At 44.7% G+C, this 16,205-nt stretch overlaps 1 protein-coding gene across 1 annotated transcript in view; it reads right to left on the reverse strand.

Annotated features, from left to right (window-relative positions):
- LOC140906108 (uncharacterized) overlaps nt 1-14,796 on the reverse strand; it is a 36,545-nt gene extending 21,749 nt beyond the window's left edge. Inside the window, exons 1-2 of the mRNA XM_073329616.2 lie at nt 14,214-14,796; nt 13,395-13,625 (exon numbers count right to left, since the gene is read on the reverse strand). Coding sequence (XP_073185717.2) covers nt 13,395-13,625; nt 14,214-14,796 — 814 coding nt within the window. The remainder of the gene's footprint in view (nt 1-13,394; nt 13,626-14,213) is intronic.
- Between the last annotated feature and the right edge of the window lie 1,409 nt (nt 14,797-16,205).

A 16,205-nucleotide genomic window follows, 5' to 3' on the forward strand; every position in this document is an offset into this window, starting at 1 on the left:
GCCGGGGTGTGAACTCCACAGTTATTCAGTGGGGGGTGAATCAAAATGTGTGCTTGAAATTTTCACATGCTATTTGCCAAGATGTTTTAAATTTACTAAAGTGTTTGGCGAAGTGTAGAGAGGTCATCATTTCTTTAAAATTGACAGGTAAGAGTCATCTGGCACTTTAGTTGCTTCCAGACATTCAGATCATAGTTGTAGTGTGTTACAGCTCTAAAATAGTTCATTGAATTTTTTTTTGCTTAGGACTACATATTTGAGCAAAAACTAAGTGTATCTCTTATTCATCACTGTGAGTGTGTGTGATTAATGAATGTTAAAATATTTAATATCTTCATTCCCTTTTCTGATAATCATTGACCTATGACCAATATTACTTATGTTGCATTAGCTATTTACATGAACAATAGCTGGTTACCTTTAGGGAACACATAATCAATAAAACAAATGTGACTTACATATGTGGTGAATGTCACTTCAGACCATAGATATTAATAAATCAAAATGAAAAGCTATTGTGTGCAAATATTTAAGTGGCTTTACAAAATCATTAGCCGTCAGTGAAACTACACAGAAGTCTTTAAACTATTTCAAGTGCTAATATTTAGGGCAAAGGAATGACACTAATTTGAATGAGATTAAGTTTTTACTTATTATGAGGGTTTATGTTAAAAAAAAAAAATCTTGCCTGAAGTTGTGGGATCAGATCATCATTACATTCAAAGGTTGGTTCATGTTTTAATTAGAAGGCTTGTTACAACACTAAAAGTTTAGCACAGCATTTGGAGGTGCTGCTGAAGACTGGAAAGATAAGCATCCAAGGAGTGCTAATCCTTCCAGTGGGATTATTTATATAAAGTTCTGGGATGTGTTTTCCAGATTAGCATCTGAATGTGTCTAGGAAAACCTGGAATGATTGGCCATGAATCTGATCTCACACACCCTGGTTTAAATCTGATGTCCTCCATAAAGTCAGTGAAGTTACATAGGCATAAAACTCAAGTAAGTGGCCTTTTATACTCAGATCAAAGTATCAGACAGATTTGGGAATAATTCAACTGACCTGGGGAATCTGTCTGTATATGGAAGTGGTGTGAAAGATACTAATTGGGGGAATCAGGCTGGTGTCGTGAAGGGGGAGAGTCAGAGAGACATTTAGCTTTGGGACAGTGCTTAATTGGATCAATTCTTAGGGAATGGTACATGGAAAGTAGGAATCAATATGGAGTTATTAATTATTGCTAATCTATTTTATTGCGATGTTCAAGATTTTAGAGTTTCTGATTTGATTCAGTAAGTTTGGTTCAAGTCAGTCCAGAGATTTTTCTTAATTGTTATGACAGTCATTAGTTTCAGCAAGTTGCAATAAACCTCTAAAAGTTGTTGTTGTTTTTTTTAACCTTGCTGCCTCCATTACTACCCACTCTACGGGTGCATGCCAGGTTCTTCTCATTATTCTCAGACAATACAACAGAAATGTTGATTCTCTGTTGCTGTAAATGTTATTGCCGGAGATCTGATAGCATCTTATTAATACTCAATTTGCTAATCTACAATTCTCACAAAACACCCAGAACACACGAAGCCTCCTCATTACAAGTCCACCCGGGACCTTATGTGCATACTCAGGGTTGAAAGTTTATCTGCTATCTTTAGCAGCTAGCTCAATCATGCCTGTCTGTGCTGCAATCACACTCCCAGTTGCAGTGCAGACATACCTTCAGAGGTCTTGTCCTGCTTCTCAAGTGTAACTTTCATAGGAGATACTATAGTGAAGTTACAAATCCACAAACATTATTACAAAATATACTACAGTATATGTCAAGGTTCCTTCCCCACTCTGAACTCTAGGGTACAGATGTGGGGACCTGCATGAAAGCCTCATAAGCTTTCTTTTACCAGCTTAGGTTAAAACTTCCCCAAGTTACAAACTATTTTACCATTTGCCCCTGGACTTCCACTGCCACCACCAAACTTTATCTGGGCTCCTGAGAAAACTTAGTTTGGATACATCTTTCGCCCCAAAATCCTCCCAAGCCTTGCACCCCACTTCCTGGGGAAGGTTTGGTAAAAATCCTCACCAATTTGCATAGGTGACCACAGACCCAAACCCTTGGATCTTAGAACAATGAAAAAGCATTCAGTTTCCTTACAAGAAGACTTTTAATAGAAGAAAAAAAAATCACCTCTGTAAAATCAGGATGGTAAATACCTTACAGCATAATTAGATTCCAAACATAGAGAATCCCTCTAGGCAAAACCTTAAGTTACAAAAAAGACACACAGACAGGAATATTCATTCTATTCAGCACAGCTATTTTCTTAGCCATTTAAAGAAATCATAATCTAACACATACCTAGCTAGATTACTTACTAAGTTCTAAGACTCCATTCCTGTTCTGTCCCTGGCAAAAGCATCACACAGACCCTTTGTTTTTCTCCCTCCTCCCAGCTTTTGAAAGTATCTTGTCTCCTCATTGGTCATTTTGGTCAGGTGCCAGCGAGGTTACCTTTAGCTTCTTAAGCCTTTACAGGTGAAAGGATTTTTCCTCTGGCCAGGAGGGATTTTAAAGGTGATTACCCTTCCCTTTATATTTATGACAGTACATTTATTATTATACTACAAAGTCACTGATTGAAAGATAAATTACACTTGTCAAATAGATGAGCGAAGTTTGATACAGTCCATCTTGTGATACCCAAAAAACACACTGGCCTTGGGGTTTTCAGTTTAAATTGTATTTTGTTTGTGCCCATTCAGTAATTCTCAAGAGGTCAGTAATTTGCAGAGTTTCCCTGATATTTAGTGTGAATACAGTAGAAACTTGTTTATTAAGTTCTATGGGATATGCTCTGGGGACTGATGTCCCAGCACAGCAGTGAATAAAGCTATTGTGGAAATATTGGTGGGGATACTCAGTGTTACAGACCCACAAACTCCTTATGTAGCCTTGACACTTTTTTTGCAACCCATGACTTAATCATGTGGCTTGGCTAGTTTGTATTTGTAACATCATCTGACCAGACGGCAGTCAGAGTTTTCAGGCAAACAGACCATACGTGAGAATCAAATTCACATGAGCAAGTCAAGCAAGATTTTGCTCACAGTTTATGTAAGGGCCTAATCCAAAACCCACTGAAACTCAAAGTAAAGAGAATTGACTTCAGAGAGCATTAGATCAGGCCTTAAATCATTGACCCAATAGCCCTCAATGTCCTATGGTACATTTATTTGGCTTTCTGAAAGCTTTCATTATGCACATTATACACATCCCTTCCTATACTTGCTAACAACAAATCTGCAAAAATAGCTATAAAGTAGCAGATTCAAATAAGAGTGTGATTTTTATTAACCTCTCCTGAGGTAGGTTGTAACAGGGTACACACTGTGCCCCATTGGATTCAGCCCCTTGGCCCTACTCCTTAAAGATTCGGGGACCCTCCAAGCTGGTACAACACCCATGCTCTTAGCTGTATGTCTGTTCCACACCACCAGTATCCCACTATCTACACAGCTTGGCCTCACACCACTGAGCTTGACCTTTCCCTCTTGGTCTCCACCCGCCTTCCTCCCAACCTTATAGCTCCTGCTAACAAGGCTGGCAGGTGTGGTCAGTTACCAGGCAGGCATCAGGCTATCTATCCAGCCCCAGTCCAATCCCCCTGATTGGGGCTGGAGTGACAGGAGCGGATTAAGGCCTCTCTAGCAGCACCCTGCCATATATGTACATATATTACACTAAATAACTCTGGATTGCACGCTTTGAAATTTTTAGATTTGTGTAGCACCTTTTCTCTGTATTCCAGTAGCATTTTCTATAATACACAGTAACCTGGAGCTGCAAAACTGTAAAATGTACATGTCAGGCAGGCTCTCTACTCTATTTTGTAATACAGATTCATTTATTAAAGAAGAAACTTCAAAAATAAATAAGAACTAACTATGGCTGTTTACTTCAGACCCACTGTCTGCTCTGGCCATTTACTGTAAATGATTTTATGTTGTGCTGATTTATATAAAATGACCATACAGCTCTGGCTATCTTTGGGAAAAAAAGACACATTCTTAATAAGAAATAGACAATGTTAGCATTTGTCCTGTAGAGTCGACGCTATGATCATAAAGTGATATTTCCCCATTCTGTTGTTTGCTGTTGCACAGCTAAGTATAACCCACTTTGGGTTGTTTTCTTTATCTACATTTTCTGTTGGAGGTATTACATTTAAGGTAAAGAAAAGGGCATTTATATGTTTATGGAAAGAAACAATGAGATCTGCAAAGGACAAATGAGGCTAAACTGTGATTACTCAACTTTATATCTTCGGGCCCATTTAAATTTCAATTTGACATTATTTATTACTTGTATTACAGTAGAAACCAGGGCTGAGCACAGTAAGGGCCCTCCATGAACAGAGTGGTGGAATTTACAATCCAAGAACTGAATCCTACATGTAAATTTGCCCAAGCACAACCCTGATCTTGTACAAAGCCTCATTAATTTCAGTTTGCAGCTTCTAACCCTGAAGGGAGAAGGCAGACACACAGTGGGAAGGAAACAGAGACCCAGACAGATGAAGTTACTTGCCCAAGGTTACATAGTAGGTCCATGGTGGAGTTGAGAATGGAACTCTTAGGGGGCAGATTCTCAGATGAAGTAAATGGCCATAGCGCCGTTGACTTCAAAAGGCCTATGACAATTTTTACACCTGCTTAGGATCTGTCCCCAGCTTTCCTGACTCCCAGTCCTACGCCTGATCCACTAGATCACTCTGCCTCTTCCACTACTACTGTATGGAAAAGCAGGGTATTTTGCTCTTTATTGGAGATATTGTTTACTTACAACCTGTACTCCTGCCTTTTGGGTCCTGTCCTATGTTTGGATTTAGCCACAGCTCCCACTGAAGACTGAAGGAATTTTTGATTCTGGAATCAAGTCCCATGTTGGCATATATTTTTGTCGACTATATTTCCGGGTTAGTACTTTGTGCTAAAAGTTCAGTACTACATGAATGTAGTTTTATGAACTGTATTCCTAGCTATCTAGTGATGTCTATATTTTAAATTACAGTACAAGGCAATTGTGGCATCAAAGAAAGATACATGCACATCCAAAGTGAAAGGTGTGTGTATTCACATACAATGTTGTGTTCTCTTTTTAAAACGGATTCAGCAGCATTAGTGTCATGGATAGTGCCACAGCTTTACTGCTTGAAGAAGGTAAAAGCCAAAAATATGGTGGATCTGTGCTTTGATGGATTTATCTATTTGAGTAAATTGTCAGCCATGCACAATTGTACCTTATGCAGCATTGTTTAGCATTTGCTAAATTACTGTCTTGTCTACTTCACATTCATTTACTCCAAGGACACATCATTTTTCAAATAAATCTGTTTGTGTATTTTTTGTTTACCACAGAAAATACATTAAACAACCCTATCATGATTTACTGAATGTTTTTCCAAAAGGAGGTACATCTAGTAATGTGCACATCATTCTGATTTTGATTGAACAGTTATTTTTCCACTTCCTTCTGTGCCCCTCTCTTCTGTAAATATCATGTGAGAAGCAACATAATCGAGTGTACACAGTATTGGACTGGGAGTACAGGAGATCTGATTATATCTCTGGTCTGCCAGTGACCTCTCTCTGCCTCTTTCTCCTTCCTCCTTTTGTCTGTCTTGTACACTTAGATTGTGAACAATTCAGTGGAGGGCCTGTCTCTCTCATAGAAGAATGGAGCCTCAATCTCAGGTAGGGCTTTTTGTGCTATTTTAGTACAAGGAATAACAATGACCATACTTTGACAAGACAGTTTTGCAAGATGCACCAGAGACCGGTCACCCATTCTATGTGGAAAAAAGTTGTGGTCTGTTCCTGTGAAAACTTGCACCAAATGTAGTGCTTATTCCTGTGGGAAGTTCCACTGATGGCTCTGATAGTGTACATGCCCCCCCGACTAAGCAGGCAGGGAAGGGGTGAACTGCTTCAAAAGGGAACCAGATGGAGGGTCTTTCCCACTTTGAAGTTATTCAATCTGCCTGCTAGACTCAGAAGCAAGGAGGCAGATAGTAGATTTGGTGTGAGTAGTTGCTGAGGGACTTCTCCCACAACCCTAGGCTGAAGCAAACTCTTCTTGGTTTGCCATTTTGCTCTCTGTTGGCCAGGAAGGCAGCTGTTGGTCCTGACTCTCTCTGTCTTGTCCAGGTTAGAGGAATGCTCCGTGCAGAGAGGTGAATAACTTAAAGTAGCAAGATACAGCATTGTGTGTTGCTATCTGAGTCTGAACCACACCCTTACAATGTGATTAATCATGGCTGCAAACAGTAAGCTTGCTAATACATGTTTTCAGGTTCTGGCCCTTAATTGTTATAACTCCCTCTGCTTGTCCTTTGTAAATACATTAAAGCATCTAATCTGATGATCTCAAAATACCACTGAATCAACGAGTTACCTACTGCTGTCTTAGATAGTGTGCGTATGTAGCCAAGTTTCCCCTTATGATAAAAAGCAGGAAGAGTTTGTGGAAGAGATTGTTTTGTTACTGATTTAATATCAAATAAATAACACAGGGATGACTATACTGATTCCACTTCTCATTTCCACATTTAATTTAATAACAATCAAAATGCATTTGAAGTATCAGCAGACTTTCCACCAGCAATGTAGGGAGATTGTTGTGGCCAACAAAAGTAGTGTAGTCCTTTTAGCACAGGGATCGGTAACCTTTGGCATGCGGCCCATCAGGTAAATCCGCTGGAAGGCCTGGACGGTGTGTTTACTTGCAGCGTCCTCAGGTTCAGCCAATCGCAGCTCCCACTGGCCGCGGTTTGCCGTTCCAGGCCAATGCGGGCTGCGGGAAGCGGCAGCTAGCACATGGGAATGGCGAACCACAGCCAGTGGGAGCTGCAATTGCCGAACCTGAGGACGCTGCAGGTAAACAAACCATCCTGGCCCACCAGCGGATTTCCCTTATGGGCTGTGTGTCAAAGGTTGCTGATTCCTGCTTTAGCAGATGGGTCTGAAATCAGATAAGGTAGGTACAGGGAGTCAGAATGCTCCAATGTTGCTAGAGCTTGTAACAGATCTGTGTGCTGCAGAACTATTGGTTTTAAGCCTATCTGCACATACGTTGCATTGACTAGAGCCCAGAAACTTTGAGTCCAGGAACATAGACCTCACTCACTTGAGACCTTGATTGGTTGTCAGTAATAGCAGGTCCTTCTCCTCTTCAGGTGTTCTGTCAAAGAGCAGTTATTAAATGCAGTTATAGCTACACACAAATCCCACATGTTGAAAATTGCCTTTCCACAAGTTTCTTAACACCTCTGTTAAACAGGAAGATTCGAGACCAGGCAATTATTAATGAGATTGCTAGAGTCAAGCAAGTAGAGGCTTGACTACCACAGCAGCCTATCCTCCCTGAGGTAGGTGTTGACAGGGTAGCATTAGATGCAATTGGCAGGGTAGATGTGGCAGTCATTCAATATGATTGGCAGGGTAGCACATTGTCAACTACAGCTCTGCCAGCGTCTCACGGCAGCAACTGCAAGTCTCACTTCTTAATACAACCTTGCTACCATGAACCAGCCAACTGATATTTTTTTAATAGTTCTACTGAGGGGAGGATGCAAGCACGAAATAGAAAATAAAGTAATTAGCACTGAAATAATCAAGATGTTAGCATAGAATTCCAAGGGTGAATGAGTTTCTAATGCACTAGCCCGATAAGAAAGACTATCTGTCACTAAGTACAGAAATGTTTCAATAAGACTAATTTTTAAGGAACTGATTCAGAAAAAACTTCTAGCTGATCCGAACAAGCTAAAATATTAGTGTCTCATGCTTTTGGTCTTGTCTCGTCTCACCTTATATGTCTTTAAAGCAGACAGGCCAAGGCAAATCCATGAGTCAAATTCAAAGCAAAATATTTTAATATGAACACCAACTGTATGATACAACTTACATTTTTAAAACACTAACAGCTGTCAAGAAAACTAGCATATGCTTGCTTATAATTTCATCACTTTCTAACATTCTTCTGGCTTCTTCTTTGACATTTCAAGCAAGAGTTAATAGCTATGGCTTCTTTGGGAACACATTTGGCTGCTGCAGGATTACTGGATGCCAAAGTATAGAATAAGCTTTTCTCTGTAGCAACATCTGGGTCTGTGCTTCACGTGTTGCTAGGTGCTCAGCAGGAAGGCAACAAAGTAGTGCAGTGAATTTTAGATATTACATCAACATAAGTGTTCTTTTTCCCCAGCAATCCATGAATGAAGTGGTTTGAAAAATTATTTCAGACAGCCTCCTCCTTTAGTACTGATAGCCCTTTAGTACGGTGTGTGGAAAATTTAGTATATAAACATTTTTTTAAAAAAATCCATATGAAGTCTAATGGGATCATTCTTTACTAACCCCCCAAACCAGCTAAATATTTCCTTGGCTAAAAATTGGGTTTTGTGGATCTTTTCTGTGGGAAAAGATCTATATCAACAACATTTTCCCTTTGGAAAATCCAAATGAAATGTTTTGGGCTGACAAACTGAAATGAACCAGTGGCCACGGTCTGCCGTTCCCAGGCAATGGGAGCTGCGGGAAGCGGTGGCCAGCACTTAGATAGTTGGGAACCTCCTTCCAGATGATGTCATGGTATCCTCTCACACTGTAGACACCTTGCTGGGGGAGGGAATCCTAGTTATTAGGAAGAGAAAAGTAATAGTAATCATAGGCACCGACGCCATGGGTGCTCTGGGGCTGGAGCACCCACAGGGAAAAATTGGTGGGTGCTCTGCACCCACTGGTAGCTCCCTGCCCCCCCACCCCAGCTAACCTCTCCTCTGCCGCCTCCCCAGTGTGTGCCCGCCTTTTCCCCCTAGCTCCTAGCGCTTAAGCTGTGAAACAGCCATTTCACGTGGCAAGCGGTGGGAGGGAGGAGGAGGGGGAACGCGGCATGCTCAGGGAGGAGGCAGGGCTGGGGACGGGATCTGCAGAAGGGGTCCAATAGGGGCAGGGAGGAGGCTGAGTTGGGGCGGGGACTTCGGGGAAGGGGTTGGAATGGGGGCAGGGCAGGGGTGGGGAAAGTGTTGAGTCGGGGCGGGGCATGAGCACCCACCGGCACTCGGGAAAGTTGGTGCCTTTGATAGTAATGGGGGATTTGATCATTAGAAATATAGATAGCTGGGTGGTTTGTGATGACCGGGAAAACTGCATTGTGAATTGCCTGCTTGGTGCAAAGGTTGCAGATCTCTTGAGACATCTAGACAGACTTATGTGCAGTCCTGGGGAGGAGCCATTTGTCATGGTAGATGAAGGAACCATCGACACAGGAGTGAGGTCCCAATGGACAAATTTAGGCTTCTAGGGGTATGTCTACACTACGGAATAAGGTCGAATTTATAGAAGTCGTTTTTTTAGAAATTGGTTTTATATATTCGAGTGTGTGTGTCCCCACAGAAAATGCTCTAAGTGCATTAACTCGGCGGAGCGCTTCCACAGTACCGAGGCTAGAGTCGACTTCCAGAGCGTTGCACTGTGGGTAGCTATCCCACAGTTCCCGCAGTCTCCGCTGCCCATTGGAATTCTGGGTTGAGATCCCAATGCCTGATGGGGCTAAAACATTGTCGTGGGTGGTTCTGGGTACATATCATCAGGCCCCCGTTCCCTCCCTCCCTCCGTGAAATAAAGGCCAGACAATCATTTCGCGCCTTTTTTCCTGAGTTACCTGTGCAGACGCCATACCACGGCAAGCATGGAGCCCGCTCAGGTAACCGTCACCCTATGTCTCCTGGGTGCTGGCAGACGCGGTACGGCATTGCTACACAGTAGCAGCAACCCCTTGCCTTGTGGCAGCAGACGGTACAGTACAACTGGTAGCCGTCATCGTCATGTCCGAGGTGCTCCTGGCCACGTCGGCTGGGAGCGCCTGGGCAGACATGGGCGCAGGGACTAAATTTGGAGTGACTTGACCAGGTCATTCTCTTTAGTCCTTCAGTCAGTCCTACTGAACCGTCTTATGGTGAGCGGGCAGGCGATACGGACTGCTAGCAGTCGTACTGTACCATCTTCTGCCGAGCAGCCATGAGATGTGGATGGCATGCAGTCCTTCTGCACCGTCTGCTGCCAGCCAAAGATGTAAAAGATAGATGGAGTGGATCAAAACAAGAAATAGACCAGATTTGTTTTGTACTCATTTGCTTCTCCCCCTCCCCTGTCTAGGGGACTCATTCTTCTAGGTCACACTGCAGTCACTCACAGAGAAGGTGCAGCGAGGTAAATCTAGCCATGTATCAATCAGAGGCCAGGCTAACCTTCTTGTTCCAATAAGGAAAATAACTTAGGTGCACCATTTCTTATTGGAACCCTCCGTGAAGTCCTGCCTGAAATACTCCTTGATGTAAAGCCACCCCCTTTGTTGATTTTAGCTCCCTGAAGCCAACCCTGTAAGCCGTGTCCTCAGTCGCCCCTCCCGGCGTCAGAGCAACGGCAAACAATCAGGCATCTGAGAGTGCTGTCCAGAGCAGTCACAATGGAGCACTCTGATGGGGCTAAAACATTGTCGCGGGTGATTCTGGGTACGTATCGTCAGGCCCCCGTTCCCTCCCTCCCTCCCTTCCTCCGTGAAAGCAAGGGCAGACAATCATTTCGCGCCTTTTTTCCTGAGTTACCTGTGCAGACGCCATACCACGGCAAGCATGGAGCCCGCTCAGGTGACCGTCACCCTATGTCTCCTGGGTGCTGGCAGACGCGGTACGGCTTTGCTGCACAGTAGCAGCAACCCATTGCCTTCTGGCAGCAGACGGTGCAATACGACTGGTAGTCGTCCTCGTCGTGTCCGAGGTGCTCCTGGCCACGTCGGCTGGGAGCGCCTGGGCAGACATGGGCGCAGGGACTAAATTTGGAGTGACTTGACCAGGTCATTCTCTTTAGTCCTGCAGTCAGTCCTATTGAACCGTCTTATGGTGAGCGGGCAGGCGATACGGACTGCTAGCAGTCGTACTGTACCATCTTCTGCCAGGCAGGCAAGAGATGAGGATGGCTAGCAGTCGTACTGTACCATCTTCTGCCGAGCAGCCATGAGATGTGGATGGCATGCAGTCCTTCTGCACCGTCTGCTGCCAGCCAAAGATGTAAAAGATAGATGGAGTGGGTCAAAACAAGAAATAGACCAGATTTGTTTTGTACTCATTTGCTTCTCCCCCTCCCCTGTCTAGGGGACTCATTCCTCTAGGTCACACTGCAGTCACTCACAGAGAAGGTGCAGCGAGGTAAATCTAGCCATGTATCAATCAGAGGCCAGGCTAACCTCCTTGTTCCAATAAGAATGATAACTTAGGTGCACCATTTCTTATTGGAACCCTCCGTGAAGTCCTGCCTGAAATACTCCTTGATGTACAGACACCCCCTTTGTTGATTTTAGCTCCCTGATGCCAACCCTGTAAGCCGTGTCGTCAGTCGCCCCTCCCTCCGTCAGACCAACGGCAGACAATCGTTCCGCGCCTTTTTTCTGTGTGGACGCCATACCAATGCAAGCATGGAGGCCGCTCAGCTCACTTTGGCAATTAGGAGCACATTAAACACCACACACATTATCCAGCAGTCTATGCAGCACCAGAACCTGGCAAAGCGATACCGGGCGAGGAGGCGACGTCAGCACGGTCACGTGAGTGATCAGGACATGGACACAGATTTCTCTGAAAGCATGGGCCCTGCCAATGCATGCATCATGGTGCTAATGGGGCAGGTTCATGCTGTGGAACGCCGATTCTGGGCTCGGAAAACAAGCACAGACTGGTGGGACCGCATAGTGTTGCAGGTCTGGGACGATTCCCAGTGGCTGCGAAACTTTCGCATGCGTAAGGGCACTTTCATGGAACTTTGTGACTTGCTTTCCCCTGCCCTGAGGCGCATGAATACCAAGATGAGAGCAGCCCTCACAGTTGAGAAGCGAGTGGCGATAGCCCTGTGGAAGCTTGCAACGCCAGACAGCTACTGGTCAGTTGGGAATCAATTTGGAGTGGGCAAATCTACTGTGGGGGCTGCTGTGATGCAAGTAGCCCACGCAATCAAAGATCTGCTGATATCAAGGGTAGTGACCCTGGGAAATGTGCAGGTCATAGTGGATGGCTTTGCTGCAATGGGATTCCCTAACTGTGGTGGGGCTATAGACGGAACCCATATCCCTATCTTGGCACCGGAGCACCAAGCCGCCGAGTACCTAAACCGCAAGGGGTACTTTTCGATAGTGCTGCAAGCTCTGGTGGATCACAAGGGACGTTTCACCAACATCAACGTGAGATGGCCGGGAAAGGTGCATGATGCTGGCATCTTCAGGAACTCTGGTCTGTTTCAAAAGCTGCAGGAAGGGACTTTATTCCCAGACCAGAAAATAACTGTTGGGGATGTTGAAATGCCTATATGTATCCTTGGGGACCCAGCCTACCCCTTAATGCCATGGCTCATGAAGCCGTACACAGGCAGCCTGGACAGTAGTCAGGAGCTGTTCAACTACAGGCTGAGCAAGTGCAGAATGGTGGTAGAATGTGCATTTGGACGTTTAAAGGCGCGCTGGCGCAGTTTACTGACTCGCTTAGACCTCAGCGAAACTAATATTCCCACTGTTATTACTGCTTGCTGTGTGCTCCACAATATCTGTGAGAGTAAGGGGCAGACGTTTATGGTGGGGTGGGAGGTTGAGGCAAATCGCCTGGCTGCTGGTTACGCGCAGCCAGACACCAGGGCGGTTAGAAGAGCACAGGAGGGCGTGGTACGCATCAGAGAAGCTTTGAAAACCAGTTTCATGACTGGCCAGACTACGGTGTGAAAGTTCTGTTTGTTTCTCCTTGATGAAATCCCCCACCCCTTGGTTCACTCTACTTCCCTGTAAGCTAACCACCCGCCCCTCCTCCCTTCAATCACTGCTTGCAGAGGCAATAAAGTCATTGTTGCTTCACATTCATGCATTCTTTATTCATTCATCACACAAATAGGGGGATGACTACCAAGGTAGCCCAGGAGGGGTGGTGGAGGAGGGAAGGAAAATGCCACACAGCACTTTAAGCACAGCACTTTAAAAGTTTACAACTTTAAAATTTATTGAATGACAGCCTTCTTTTTTTTGGGCAATCCTCTGTGGTGGAGTGGCTGGTTGGCCGGAGGCCCCCCCACCGCGTTCTTGGGCGTCTGGGTGTGGAGGCTATGGAACTTGGGGAGGAGGGCGCTTGGTTACACAGGGGCTGTAGTGGCAGTCTGTGCTCCAGCTGCCTTTGCTGCAGCTCAACCATACACTGGAGCATACTGGTTTGGTCCTGCAGCAGCCTCAGCATTGAATCCTGCCTCCTCTCATCACGCTGCCGCCACATTTGAGCTTCAGCCCTGTCTTCAGCCCACCACTTACACTCTTCAGCCTGCCACTTACTCTCTTCAGCCTGCCACCTCTCCTCCCAGTCATTTTGTGCTTTCCTGCACTCTGACATTATTTGCCTCCACGCATTCGTCTGTGCTCTGTCAGTGTGGGAGGACAGCATGAGCTCGGAGAACATTTCATCGCGAATGCGTTTTTTTTTCTTTCTAAGCTTCACTAGCCTCTGGGAAGGAGAAGATCCTGTGATCATTGAAACACATGCAGCTGGTGGAGAAAAAAAAAGGGACAGCGGTATTTAAAAAGACACATTTTATAAAACAGTCACTACACTCTTTCAGGGTAAACCTTGCTGTTAACATTACATACATAGCACATGTGCTTTCGTTACAAGGTCGCATTTTGCCTCCCCCCCACCGCGTGACTACCCCCTCAACCTTCCCCCCTCCCTGTGGCTAACAGCGGGGAACATTTCTGTTTAGCCACAGGCAAACAGCCCAGCAGGAATGGGCTCCTCTGAGTGTCCCTGAAGAAAAGCACTCTATTTCAACCAGGTGACCATGAATTATATCTCACTCTCCTGAGGATAACACAGAGAGATAAAGAATGGATGTTGTTTGAATGCCAGCAAACATACACTGCAATGCTTTGTTCTACAATGATTCCCGAGTACGTGTTACTGGCCTGGAGTGGTAAAGTGTCCTTCCATGAAGGACGCAATAAGGCTGCCCTCCCCAGAAACCTTTTGCAAAGGCTTTAGGACTACATCTAGGAGAACCGCAAATGCCAAGGCAAAATAATCCTTTCACATACTTGCTTTTAAACCATGTATAGTATTTTAAAAGGTACACTCACCAGAGGTCCCTTCTCCGCCTGCTGGGTCCAGGAGGCAGCCTTGGGTGGGTTCGGGGGGTACTGGCTCCAGGTCTAGGGTGAGAAACAGTTCCTGGCTGTCGGGAAAACCGGTTTCTCCGCTTGCTTGCTGTGAGCTATCTACAACCTCCTCCTCATCATCATCTTCTTCGTCCCCAAAACCTGCTTCCGTATTGCCTCCATCTCCATTGAAGGAGTCAAACAACATGGCTGGGGTAGTGGTGGCTGAACCCCCTAAAATGGCATGCAGCTCATCATAGAAGCGGCATGTTTGGGGCTCTGACCCAGAGCGGCTGTTCGCCTCTCTGGTTTTCTGGTAGGCTTGCCTCAGCTCCTTCAGTTTCACGCGGCACTGCTTCGGGTCCCTGTTATGGCCTCTGTCCTTCATGCCCTGGGAGATTTTGACAAAGGTTTTGGCATTTCGAAAACTGGAACGGAGTTCTGATAGCACGGATTCCTCTCCCCAAACAGCAATCAGATCCCGTACCTCCCGTTCGGTCCATGCTGGAGCTCTTTTGCGATTCTGGGACTCCATCATGGTCACCTGTGCTGATGAGCTCTGCATGGTCACCTGCAGCTTGCCACGGTGGCCAAACAGGAAATGAGATTCAAAAGTTCGCAGTTCTTTTCCTGTCTACCTGGCCAGTGCATCTGAGTTGAGAGTGCTGTCCAGAGCGGTCATAATGGAACACTCTGGGATAGCTCCCGGAGGCCAATACCATCGAATTGTGTCCACAGTACCCCAAATTCGAGCCGGCAACGTCGATTTAAGCGCTAATCCACTTGTCAGGGGTGGAGTAAGGAAATCGATTTTAAGAGCCCTTTAACTGCTTCTTAGAGCAGCTAATCCTGGAACCCACAAGGGGAGAAGCAATTCTTGATTTAGTCCCAAGTGGAGCACAGGAGCTGATACAAGAGGTGAATATAGTTGAACCACTCAGTAATAGCAACCATAATATAACTAAATTTAATATCCATGTGTGGGGTGGGGGCAGGAATACCTGAGAAGCCCACCAGAGTAGCATTTGAATTCAGAAAGGGGAACTACATAAAAACGAGGAAGCTAGTTAATTTATGTCTAACAGAAACAGTCACAAGTGAAATGTCTGCAAGCGGCAAGAAAAAATTGAAAACACTTAAATAGAGGCTCAAATTAAATGTACACTCCACTTTAAAAAAACAGTAATAGTAAAACCAAAAAAGCTGTCATGGTTACAGCAGAGTAAAAGAGGCAGCTAGAGGCAAAAAGGCATCCTTTAAAAAATTGGAAGTCAGATCCTACTGATGAAGATAGAAAGGACCATAAACTCTGGCAAGTCAAGTGTAAAAGTATAATTATATAGGCCAAAAAAGAATTTGAAGAGCAACTAGCAAAAGATTCAAACTAACATTAAAAGTGTTTAAGTACATCAGAAGCAGGAAGCCTGCCAAACCATCAGTGAGGCCACTGGGTGATCAAGATGCTAAAGGAGCACTCAAGGAAGACAAAGCTGTTGCAGAGAATTTTTTGCATTGTCATCACTACAGAAGATGTGAGGAGATTCCCACACTTGTGCCATTGTTTTTAGGTAACAAATCTGAGGAACTGTCCCACACTGAGCTGTCAATAGAGGAGATTTTGGAACAATTGATAAATTGAACAGTAATAAATACCCAGGACCAGATGGTATTCACCCAAGAGTTCTGAAGGAACTCAGTTTTGCAATTTCATATTTAACTGGTATATAACCTGTCATTTTAAGTCAGATTCTGTACCAGATGACTGGTGGATAGCTACTGTGATGCCAATTTTTAAAAAAGGCTCCAGACAACATCTGGGCAATTACAGGCTGGTAAGCCTAACTTCAGTACCAGGCAAATTGGTTGAAAGTACTGTAAAGAGCAGAATCACCAGACACTCAGATGAACCCAATTTGTTGGGGAAGAATCAATATGACTTTTGTGAAGGGAAATCACGCCCCCTCAGTGTTTTAG

This window comes from Lepidochelys kempii, chromosome 2 (genome assembly GCF_965140285.1).
Source record: "Lepidochelys kempii isolate rLepKem1 chromosome 2, rLepKem1.hap1, whole genome shotgun sequence".
In the NCBI taxonomy this organism is placed as follows: Eukaryota; Metazoa; Chordata; order Testudines; family Cheloniidae; genus Lepidochelys; species Lepidochelys kempii.